A 12,889-nucleotide genomic window follows, 5' to 3' on the forward strand; every position below is an offset into this window, starting at 1 on the left:
CACACACACACACACACACACCACACCCTCCCCTTAATCTGGTCCTGTTCCAGCCACGCTGTCAATATGCAGCCGGCTGTCCCATGCACCACTGCAACCAAGTGTGTGTGTGTGTGTGTGTGTGTGTGTGTGTGTGTGTGTGTGTGTGTGTGTGTGTGTGTGTGTGTGTGTGTGTGTGTGTGTGTGTGTGTGTGTGTGGTGGGGGTTATGTTTGCATTAGTGTGTGTGTTTGGGAGAGAAAGCCATAGTAATGTAACAGAGGGCTGATTCTCCAAGGCCCCGGCGCTGCACTCAAGACTTGGAGCTTCATTAAAATTTCATCGCCGCAGCGCTCGGCCAAGGTCTATTTATGAAAATGCGCTTCCTCGCTTCATGGAAAACACAAGCTGGAGAGGAGTGGATGGAGTAATCTGAAAGAGAGTGGAATTAACGGCATCTGATGCTTAGTCCTAAAGATTCTGCTTGCTTCTGGGCATCTATCACAAAGTAGGCGTACTGGTGCTGGTGAGGGACCAAACACTGCAGAGACCACACAGCTGACTTGATGTGTATATCTCCCCTCGGTGTTGAATAAGACTGAATTGCATATTTTAAAATCAGAATGGAGTAGCAAAAGCACTGGAGTGTTGCATTGAGGCCCACATTAAAGCTCTTCTGTATCTGTACCTGTAACATTTCATTTATAAATATACCCTGCAGAAGATGAAGATGCAGGGAAGATAATTCATCTATTTATCCAAATGCATACAGACAAACCTATGTCTTAAACAGCTACTCCTTCCATTTGTCTGTTACCAAAGATGTATTCATTATGCTTTGACATCGACATAATATAGGATATGTAATGCTGCATGGCAATGGGCTTCTATCTTCAATCAGGGCAGTCATTATCCTGCACCTCAATCATGGAGTTTCTGATGGTTGGGAATTTAAAGCAAGACTAACAACTCTATCTAATATTTACATATTGATAAGTTCTCTAAGTGCTTTAACATTGCTTTGAAAACATGCTTGAGTTTCCAGGAGGAGAGGTTGCAGGGAATACAAGTGGGTTACCTCAACAGTGAACAGTTTGCAGATACATTCAATACTAAGTCTGGTTGTTACTGTATGCTAATGAAAGACAAGGTCCTTGAAGCATTACCTGATCTCTGTGTTGCTCTCTTTGAGTGGCACACGACCTCAGGAATGGGTCATTGTCCTTTTCTTTTGATTCAAGAAACGCATGTGCCTTTTTTGCACAGCGGCGATCACAACGTTAATAGGCGAATGAACAATATGTTTCAAATGCCAGTTTAGTTAGACATAGTAAACCCCCACTCATCACCAGAGCTATAACAAAGCTTCCCCGTTGAGAATTGTTGGCCGACATACTGTGAGTCTGGGACTACATTCAATCGCTTTAAGCAGCCTATGTTTTTGTTTTCCTGACAAGTGGCCTCTTGTGGTCATGAGAATAATGACAGCAATTTGAGATCTGAGTGGATAGTTGGGCATGCTAAGTGTCTGGTTTGAGAGACACAGGTAGCATCAGCATTTTGTTAATGGGCAACTCAAATAATATCTTACATCAGGAAGAGAGTGATGTTAAGTGTGGAAACGACTGCCCCATTGACTAAAGTGGCAAATAAGACTTTTTTTTTTTTTTTTTACTAAGTTAAAGTTATGTGTGTGTGTGTGTGTGTGTGTGTGTGTGTGTGTGTGTGTGTGTGTGTGTGTGTGTGTGTGTGTGTGTGTGTGTGTGTGTGTGTGTGTGTGTGTGTGTGGGGAAAAGCTGCAGTCTCTGATTTGCTCTTGTTTGGATCTGAAACAGGACAACACAGCGGAGGGAAATGAGGCCTCCCGTTTCTTAATTATTTAAATCAAACAATTAACTACGGCTGCCCTGGGACAAGCTCTTTTATCCGCTCATCCACATCAACAACAACAACAACAACAGTCACTATCCTGGGTGGAGCCTGCTGCAGAACAGATCACATGCTAAACACTAACCAATAGGGAAAACTGTCTTTTTTTGTAGTTTTTAATTATTAAACCAACTGTTTTAGACTACAGGTGCTGTTTGTAGGCTGAAGTTAGGCTCCTAAAAAAGAGCCAGAGATTTCTTCTAAATATCCACACCCTATAATTTGATAGTGCAATATTTTCTAAAAACTGTTAAATAAACTCAATGTGCTCTGATATAAATATTCAGGAAATTATTGGAATGAAATGAAATGAAGTCATGAATTAAAGTTCAAAGCTTATTTTTAGTTCTGTATAATTTGCATCCCCTCACTTTGTCTCAGGAAAGTAGATACAGTGTTCACATTGATTACACGGTCAAATATATATAATTTATAGGCTTCAACTGGAGAGCAGCTCCACAATTAAACTTTGATGAAGCCATGTACTACATTCTTTGTTATGGACCAACATGCCAGCCACTGTCTGCCAGGCAAGAAGTAATTGTAAATATTGGATAACGCACAATATAAAAGTCGATTTTAATGTTGAGTTGTTGAAATCCATCAGAGCAATATTCAAGTTATAAAATTCAAAGTGGGGCTTAGAGAAACAAACTTTTTGTCAATATGTATTGTAATATTACTTATAGGATCATCATCGTTTCTTTTATTTGGAAGAATTTTACCCTTACCTTATCGTTATTTTCTGTCAACTCTGTCTTTGTCCGTTTGAGTATTTATTTTTTCTTGTTTTTTATATAAAATAAAAAAAAGAGGATGTGAAAGGGTCTTATCTGTGAGATATTTCCCGTCAAAACAAATGACCTAAATATAGGCCTATTATGTTCTCCTTCATGGCTCTTCTTAGAATAGGAATGGTGGAATTCTTGCTGTACAGCTCCTGTGGCCGTAGCTTTAACCTGTGGCCTGTAGCTTGTAGTTTCCTGACTTGTAGTTTGTCGTTTGTATCTTGTATCCTGCACCCTGTATAGAGTGGCGAAGTCCCACCCTTCTAATTCCGCTCCATGGGACCTTATTTCGGAAAAAGTATGTATTGAAGTCAATGGAGACAGAAAGATTATCTTCGATCCCATTTGAATTGTGCCATGAATTGCACATAGATGTTTGTCAATCTTAAAAAATAATTTCCATGTCAAAAAAGTCACAGTTTGTCGTAAAACTGTTGAAATATAAGACTATGAAAAATACGCAACTAGAAAGACTACATATCCCAGAGTCCCGGTCCCGCATGCTGGCTCTAATGAACCGACTAACTCCCCTTGTGTGTATGCACAGCTCTCAACATGCCCAGACTTGGAGTGATTTTCACCTCTTTTAATACTTTCCGCCTCATTCTGAAAGAAAGAAGTGAAATGTGCCAACGTGACGGCCGTCTTGGTGTGTGGTGCGAGACGGGAGATGTAGTTCATTGAGCAGTTTCACACAAAGAAAGTGTTACTTCACAGTTTTACGACACATTTTAATTTGTTTGACTTGCAAAATTATCTTTTAAATTGACAAACATCATATGTGTAATTCGTGGCACAATTCAAACGGGATCGAAAGATAATCTTTCTCTCCCCATTGACTTCAATACATACTTTTTCCGAAATAAGGTCCATGGAGGTCCCCCGGAGAGGGAGGGACTTCGCCTCTCTATCTTATCGCTTGTATCTTGTAGCCTGCACCCTGTATCTTATTGCTTGTATCTTGTAGCTTGTAGCCTGTAGGCTGTGGCTTATATTGTGTTGCCTGCACCCATACTTTGAATCTTTTAGCCTGTAGCATGAAGCCAGTAGCTTGTAGCCGGTAGCCTGTAGCTTATAACTTAGCATTTAGCTGTAGCATGTAGCTTGTATTGTTTGTATCATATAACGTGTAGCATGAAGTCTGCAGCGTGAGTCTGTAGCATGTAGCCTGTAGCATGTAGCCTGTAGCATGTAGCTTACAGCCTGTATTGAGTTGCTCCGAGGGGATAAAGGCCCGAGCTGCTGTTGTACGACAGAGAAAAGCAGCTTCTTAACAAACACACTCAAAAATCAATAGTATCATAACAGCTGATATTTATTATTCATTAATAACGAGTTTATGGTGCCGAAACCACCTGCTGAGCTGCAAAGAGAAAAATAAAACACTGGTATAAATAAAATACACAGATAGGGAATTTCATGGCACTCTGGTTTGTTGATGCTTAAATAGACACCTTAACCCTACATCATTCTTTATTTTTCTATTTCCGGATACATATACTGCCATATTGTTAATGCATGGAGCATTTTGTGTTTTTGTAATCTGCAAAAACACTGTAAAAAGAAATACTGCACCGATTCTGAAATGAAGACTCATGCACGCAAATGTAACTTATATGAGGTGCACTACATGAATCATGCACAATTAATTCCATATGCTGCTCTCTTTTAATACTTTTTTAAAATGTAAATATAAAGCACATAAGTGTGAATTTTTTTTAAATTATTACCTAATATTAATTATAATAATTCGATTTATACAAAATAAACTGTTCTGAAATGTGTATTTAGTTGTTTTGTTCTTGTTCTTTTGAACTCCTAAGCAGATATGTTGTATGTCTGACAGAAATATAAGGAATATTTGGCTGAATTTATTAATAAAATGTATACTTTGAACTTGAAGCTGAGGGATAGAGACATCCAGATATTCAACTTGAATCATGTGTAGGAGACAGGTGGAGTTTATAATGTTTGTTTCACAATTTTACAATGTTGTTGTACATGCAGAAATAAATAACCTCACAAAAGACTCAGAGTGGGCAGCTGACATTATGAGTCTGATCATGGCAACAGCATTGAGAATAATGTCCAAGGTATGCCTATTCTTCTTTTTTATAAACAGGGGGTTTCTATTAAAGGTTAATTTATTTCAGAAACACTTTTTGTTATATTCCATGGAATGCTCTTAACATCCCGATAGCAATGAATACATAAAAAATGTCATCTGTGGAAGCCGTAGCTGTAAAAAAGCACGACCAATCATCTGAGCCGGCCCGGCTAAAATAACTGGATGGCCTACCTGCCTGTCAGCTTTCCATCTGTGCACAAACTTATCTCGTGCCCTCATTGGTCATGTGCGCGTTCGTGTGTGTTGGAGGAGGGGCTCTGTAAGGAAGGGGCAGGTTTTTCCGGTTGTGTATTTTCAAGTTCTAGCGCACGGTTTCTCCATTCTTACCTACCCCACCTTTAAGCTGGAGATAGTTTACATTCTATTATGCACCTGCTTACATTTGACAGTTTGGAGTAGTTTAAGACTCATTATCCTACAAAATAATATTTAACAAAATTATAAAGAAATGTTTCCATTTCAGTATTTTCCTGAAGTAGGAAGACTTATACAAATATTGGGGAATTACATTTAAAGTATAACAAATCGTTCAGGGTGTCTGTCAGGGGACCTTTTTTTCTTATTTAGTCTAAAACTCTCAGTCTAAACTGAAGCACTGTGGGGGTCCAGCTCAAGTCAATCGATTACAGATTTTCTCGAGCAGAAAAATAAACATGTTTTTGTATTTATTGTTGTATCAATGCCCGTTGTTTTTTAGTTTGACTCTACACGTTTTTTAACTTTGAAATGTGTGTTTATCGGCTCCACTCTCTGTAAGGTATTTCCTGTTAGTCTGCTAAAAGCCTCAGACAGATAGAGCCTGCTGCCCTGTCTGCGTAGTGGTGGATGTGATAGAGCCGTGTAGTCTTCATACCCGGCCAAGTTGATCAATATTAGAGTCACTCAAGTATCAAATCCTATTCATCAGCTCTGGGAAGCAGCTTCCAGACGGACCTCCTTCACCTCCAGCTTCTCCTGTTTCAGAGGAGCAGCTGCTCTGCACCAAGCTCATGTTGCAAAGTCCATTAAATCTATCTATAAGAAAAGACTATTAACACCTCTATCAGCAAACATAGGTTAATGTGATGACAAGCTGATCACAGTTATCGATTTCTAAAGAATTAAACAAATATAAATGGTCGTTTTGATGAAAAACGTAAGATTTTTTATTATAGTAAAGCCCAAAAGACGTTTTATTTATTTTGATTTTGTTTCAAAGAAAGGCTGTCAGAGAACGAAGTAAAACGTGCACGGTTTATTTCAGCTTCTGTCGTTTACACAGACACATTTAAAGCACACTTTCACAAATGAAATATGATTTTTTTCCCCTCCAAAATAAATTAAGTTAAATAAATAAATAAAGGGCAGTATAAACAAAACAAAACAAAACATGACATTTCTCAGAAGTGTTGAAAAAATGTATAAATAAATAAATAAGGCCGACTATTTCCCTTCGTTGGATTATCTACAAAGTGCGCTCCACAAGGGTGTCAGGGATAATAATAATAATAATAATAATAATAATAATAATAATAATACATTGCATGAGGACAAAAGGGGGATAAACAAATTAATAATAATAATAATAATAATAATAATAATAATTTGATTGTCAAAGCATCCTTGCAGTGAACATATACAACTGGTTTACACATCAGTGAATTTGTCTAGGCCTAATTCGCCATTAAACTGGTGTAAGAAACAACAAAAAGGAAAAAAACACATTTCAAAACAAACAAAAATGTTTCTACTCGTCTTTTTTTCTTTTTCTTTTTAAGGGTGTGTGTGTTTGCGTGTGTTTTTAAATCACCATGAACGTGCCAACACTTGCGTAATGAGGTAGCCACACAGCTATACCGTGTGAATGTGTCGTGCGTGTGTTTGTGTGTCTCTCTCTTATTGCAATGCATTCACTTTTAGGGGGGTTATTTTCATATTTTTGGAGAAAAAATAACCCCTCTCCCCTTTTACGAGTAAACCATGCAATGGATTACAGTTAGTTTGCCTCATAAATTAGCAATTTTTACTCGATTTGTCCCAAAAAACGATTGAATTCCCTACAGAAACAAACACCTGGGAGAAAAGACAGAAAATCCAATACATTTCAATGAGCTTTCCACACACGGAGGTGCAACATATTCACAAATATGTACAATGATAAATATAAAAAAGCTATTCGGACTAACGAGGTCAGTTTTTCCTCGATTCCCGTCGTTATTATGATTATTTTTTGTACAATAATTGCCATATGAATGAATGGGACGGAGCAATGTTCCCCTTCTTTTTCTGATGATCACTTTTCTCGCGTGTCTCAGAGAGAATTCTGTGGAGAAACATAAAGATTTGAGAGTTTTTGGACAGGATCTCAGTCTTTCTCCTATAGTCCCGATGCTCCGTCTCCACTGTCAGAATAAAAAAGATACACCGTTGAATCCAGTGGTCTGTGAACCTGCGTTAGGCTGAATCTTCCAAAACAAGAACAACACACCGTTCCTGGTTATACTGAGTGGATCAAAGTCGTCAGGTGTCCCACATCCTCGGAAATAGGCCTAAAAAAACTCCAAAGACGTGAAGCTGTTTCTCTGCGCTTCGTTGAATACTTTCTGGGAAAACGTTTCCACAGGTCCTTTGCGAGATGGACAACACTGTAATGAAGACATTTAGTCCCTTATTTGTCCGAAAATGTGATTTTTCTTCAGCGAATTCAGCCATTGAGATGAAACAGCATATTATACGTTTTCGATGAAGGTTCATTTGAATTCTTGAAGGCGAAAAACTTAATAAAATGTGACTTGTTAGTATGGATTTTTTTAAGTGCGCACTAGGCCAGCAGGCTCCCCGGTGTACCGTGTTTTTCTGACAGTGTGCAGCAGCAGCAGCATCTTGCCTCTGATTTGTCTTTGTGTAAACGGGACAGAGACCCTAGTGCGTCGCAGAAAACTTCATTCGTTTCTGCTTTTGCCTCTGATTGCAAAACCAAACCCGGACCACGTTCTTCTTCAGGTCCAGCTTCTCCGCGATGGCTGCGATTTTCTCCGACGAGGGCCTCGGCTGCACGGCGAAATAAGCCTCCAAGGAACGCTTTTCCGGGGCTGCAATTGACGTTCTTTTCCTCTTCTTATCCCCACTGCTGAATATCTCCGGCTTGTTCATCTTCTCCCTCTGCGCCCGCTCCGCCTCCTCCAGCCAGGCCTCCAAGATGGGCTTCAGGGCCACCATGTTGTTGTGCGACAGCGTCAGGGACTCGAACCTGCAGATGGTGCTCTGGCTCAGACACCCGACCCCGGGGATCTTAAGGTTTGCGAGCGCGGAGCCCACGTCTGCCTGCGTCACCCCGAGTTTGATCCGCCTTTGTTTGAACCTCTCGGCGAAAGACTCCAGCTCCCGGGGGTCTGGCTCTGAATCTAAGCCGCCGGACCCCAGGGAGCTGTGTGACAGCACGTGCTGGTGCATGTTCATGGACTGCTGGTGGTGGTGGTGCTGCATGTGCTGGTTGATGGCCGACATGTGGGCGGCGTGCGCTTGGTGCGAGGCCGAGGAGCAGACGTCCGAGCCGGACATGCCTCCCAGGGAGATCCCCGGTGTGAGGTGGTCCAGCAGGTCTCCATCCATAACCTGCGCGGACTGGTGGTGCCCCGGGTGGTGGTGCGAGCTGAGCACGGAGGGGTGGTGCAGGTGCCCGGAGGAGGAATTGGGGGTGCAGGCCATGCTGGTCATGGTGGTCATGGTGTGGTAGGTGGCGTCTGGTTTGAACGGGTGGCTCTTCTGGGCCACGATGTCCACCGCGGCCAGAGCCTCTGCTCTCTGCAGCAGAGTCTCATCGAAGCCGGCGAAGATGTTGCCCTGCAGCTGCGGAGGGAGCAGAGAGGGCCGGTTAGAGCAGGGCATATGACTTTATTTAACAATATATATGTTATATATTTATAACAATTTATTTTTCTCACTGCACCATGCAAACACTTTCTATGCATCAACATTAAGTATGGGTTATTTTTAATTTAATTTCAAAATGTGTGAAAAACCAAGTGAAAAACGAAAGTGTCAATATCCTTATCCAGAAGTCCGAAGTTGTTCATATTTAAATATCACAAAGCTTTGGATCATTTTATTTAATTTTCCAAACGTAATTAAGCCTCGCAATATCTAACCGTGAGTGTTAAATTGAAAAAGATTAGATAAACAGTGGACATGTTAAAGTTACATCTCAACTATTATATTTCAAATATCTAAAATAGCTTTTAGAGATTAAAAGCACAGACAACAATTTAATTTAATTCCCATGCTTCTTTCAACAAACAAAACAAACGTATTGCAACTCCAGCTCTGATCTGTCCAACGCCTAGAAAGTGTGTCAGAGTGGATGGAAATTCATTTAAAATTAATATTTACGATCTCCTGAATAATTTCTGCGGACAATGAAATGAGAAGAGTTTGAATATGAATGTGACAATATGAGATAACACGCGCTGAGGAAATCCAGCCCTCGTGTTGTCCTCTTTCTGTTTCATATTTGATCTTCTCTCACTTTCAGCAGCACACTCTCCTGAATGTGAGATGTGGCGTTTGAGCATCTTTACGCACCGACTTCCTGACATTTAAATGTATCTTCTCTTTGTGCTTCTGGTGACATCTGATCCTAACATTTGTAATCAATTCTATATTTCATTCGTGTATTTACTCTTTTTTAAATGTGCTGTTGCAATCATTCAATTTTCCCAAGTTTCCAAACATGACACTTGCTCTCTGTTTTCTGGTGCGTAAAAATGCTGACATTATTGATCAAAATATGTGTTTCTTATGATACAAAAAACTACTTTTGTATATCCTCGAAATGGACAGGACATAATATTACAGTTTTAAAGCAAATAGGTCAGAATAAAGGTCCACAGTAAATGCAATGCAGTTCGTATCCCAGTTCTAACCATTTACAAGCCTTCCTCTGGTGAAGTTGACAGATTTACCAGACAAAGTACACAAGTTATTCCTCCTCTATTTCCCCTTACATTTGAGAAGTTTTGTCGTTTGCATATGACAGGAAGTCAGCAGTAAGACTCACCGATTGTCCGGGCAGGCAGGCCCTGCGGATGGCCTCGGAGCTGCTGTGCAGAGGGTTGTATTTGGGCTCGTGGAGGATGGGGTGCATACTGAAAGGCTGCTTGCTGTTCATGGACATCATATTTGCAGAACTGGTGGGAGCTTTCGCTTTCTGTCGTCCTGGTTTCAGATCCTTGGTAGACTTTCTAAAAAAGAAACACCTCTGAGAGGAAGAGCAGCCAGACGCTTTGCAGGAAAAGTGTTCGAAAAGGCAGCTTTAAAAACAGAAAAGAGGAGGAGAGGTAACTCCTGGCTCCTGCGGATCTCCTGTCTCCTTTTCGCCTGTAACTGAGTTCTATAATAAAGATGATCCGAGCCTCCAGCTCCTATATTGGACCACAGCCGTGAAGCATCCTCCCGATTGGTGGAACCTCCCCCCGCCCTCTGCACGCCTCCACCAATCAGGAGGAGTTATCCGACTGCAGCCACGCCTCCAAGCGTGCCTGGCTCTCTGGAAAGGATGCTGTGAGGGTTCAGAAATATTCGTCAAAATAACTGAAAATCAACACATGAAGAAATAGGCTCCCCACAGTTAGACGAAACAAGCATGATGTTAAAGGAAAATTATTTTTAGACTGCCTTACCCATATTGATCAAAATATAATATGATAAATTACTTTTTTCCAAAATGTCTATATTTAAAAAATATATATAATTTAGTTTATTGGCATGAAAGTGTTTTGTCACAGCAATTGTTTTTATTTTGACCCTAAAACATGCATCTTTAATGACATTTTCTGAATTTATATTTGAGCAATTCGTTTTGGTCCAGAAGCCCCTGGCAGGATCAGATCGTGATATTGTCAGACATTATGTTTTGTATGAGTAAATCACAATTAATCAATATAATAAATTAATAATAATTCATTCTGACGCTCACACTCTAGCTTATCTGAGTTTCATTCATTCTTTATGCATCTTCATAATCCCATGATATTACAAGAAATATGAAATATGACTGGAAAAAGACAGAAAAGCAATTAATCAATTAACCAGAGTGTGTATGTGCGTGCGTGCGTGCGTGCGTGTGTGTGTGTGTGTGTGTGTGTGTGTGTGTGTGTGTGTGTGAGAGAGAGTGTGAGTGTGAGAGAGATTCAGCTGAAATTATTAATTGATGCAGGAATTCCTCTGCCTGAACCCCATTCACTTTCTTGGCAATTAATACATTAATTAATCATGCTTCATTTACTTTGTGGCCGTAGTAAAGCCCCCCCCCATCTCACACACACACACACACACACACACACACACACACACACACACCCTCTCTCACACACAGACACACACACACACACACACACACACACACACACACACACACACACACACTCACTCACCTCTCTCTCAATTAAAGAATAAACAGGTCTGAACGGGAACTAAAGAGCGCGAGCAGCAGACGATGAAATATTTACCGATGAGCCTCGCGAGGTCAGCGGGGCAGCAATCTGTCAATCAAAAAGGGGATTTCCGGCGGGCAGACACGCGCGCGATAAAACGGAATAATGATCCCAATAATCACCTAAAGGGGCTCCCGAGGGGGGGGTCCGGGGGTCTTCAGGTAATCCCTCTATGTGTGTGATTATCTGGCTGTTGCTACATGTACTATAGGCTAATAAATGTAGAGCTTCTCCTCCATTGAAGCTTTTTACAAAACACGAACCATCTTATATAAAATATATAAATATATTGTGTATATTTCCCAATTGATGAATCCATTCAATTTCTTGTGAACATTATGTACGTTTTATTTTCCATTGTCATATTTTGTTTACTGTTCTCAACATTTCCTGTTTGAAATTAAATATTAATTTAACCAATCAGTACACTGATTTTTGATGGTTTTACGGTGCAGGCTGTGTTTTTATTTGCAAATTAAATCAGTTTAGGAGGTACTCACCATGTAATGCACAATTATGGTAATACAAAGAGTTTAATTAGCAGTCTTTAAGTAAAGATCGGTGTATTTTAAATAGATATAAGGACAATTTGACAATAAGAATACACAATTATAAATATGAAATCCATGTGGAAGGAAAATCTGTAAGGTGAACATTAAACGTGGGGTATGTAATTTATTTCAGAAACACTTTTTGTTATATTCCATGGAATGCTCTTAACATCCCGATAGCAATGAATACATTAAATGCTTTGACAATAAATACATACAAAAGCATGTCATCTCTGGAAGCCGTAGCGCTGTAAAAAGCACGACCAATCATCTGAGCCGGCCCGGCTAAAATAACTGGATGGCCTACCTGCCTGTCAGCCTTCCATCTGTGCACAAACTTATCTCGTGCCCTCATTGGTCATGTGCGCGTTCTTGTGTGTTGGAGGAGGGGCTCTGTAAGGAAATCTGAAGGAAGGGGCAGATTTGTGGTTATGGCTAGAAAGGATCCGTCTTGTGTAAACCTCTCGCGAGAGTTTGGCTGAATGTCACATGGCTGAATGTTTACGTTTGGCAGGCAGCCTTTCAGTTACGATCGTTAACATCTGTGGGCCACAGCAAATGATGATGAGAAGCTAAACTATCTATTAATTATGTCAATTACAGGGAGTGTGATTGTTGAAATAGGGTGTTAGCGGTCTTGCTGTTCAAAGAAGAATGACAACACTGTAGATCACCAACACTATGGTTTATTTTTTATTCACAACGTTGTCGCAGTAAAAGTCCCAAGATAGCTCCTGGTGCAATAAAATGTTCCCTTGCAGTGTTTTACTATTATGTCTGATGTTTCTCTATTAATATTGCCGCTGCATTAATGTGTATGTTGCATCATGTTACTGCTGTAGATGTGTTTCCGAGCCGCTCCGATTACAACGAGAGTTACAACGAGAACGTGACGTCATATTTACACTAAACGGATCCTTTCTAGCCATAACCCTGCAGACAGGGGAGGGAAGTTGAAAGCGAAAGTATGAAGTCGGACTTGGCAGACTGCCAGACGCCATTTTACAGCTCGACACCAGGAGGAGAACAACAGGGTGAGTGTTAA

At 40.4% G+C, this 12,889-nt stretch overlaps 1 protein-coding gene across 1 annotated transcript; it reads right to left on the bottom strand.

Annotated features, from left to right (window-relative positions):
- Window positions 1-7,473: 7,473 nt before the first annotated feature.
- Window positions 7,474-9,996, bottom strand: pou4f4 (POU class 4 homeobox 4). The gene is made up of 2 exons (XM_010794353.1): window positions 9,859-9,996; window positions 7,474-8,651 (listed from the first exon to the last, which is right to left on the bottom strand). The coding sequence occupies exons 1-2, from the start codon at window positions 9,976-9,978 to the stop codon at window positions 7,725-7,727; spliced, it is 1,047 nt and encodes a 348-aa protein (XP_010792655.1). The 5' UTR covers window positions 9,979-9,996; the 3' UTR covers window positions 7,474-7,724.
- Between the last annotated feature and the right edge of the window lie 2,893 nt (window positions 9,997-12,889).

The sequence above is a fragment of the Notothenia coriiceps genome, unplaced genomic scaffold (assembly GCF_000735185.1).
Source record: "Notothenia coriiceps isolate Sejong01 unplaced genomic scaffold, NC01 NC01_scaffold00002064, whole genome shotgun sequence".
NCBI lineage: Eukaryota > Metazoa > Chordata > Actinopteri > Perciformes > Nototheniidae > Notothenia > Notothenia coriiceps.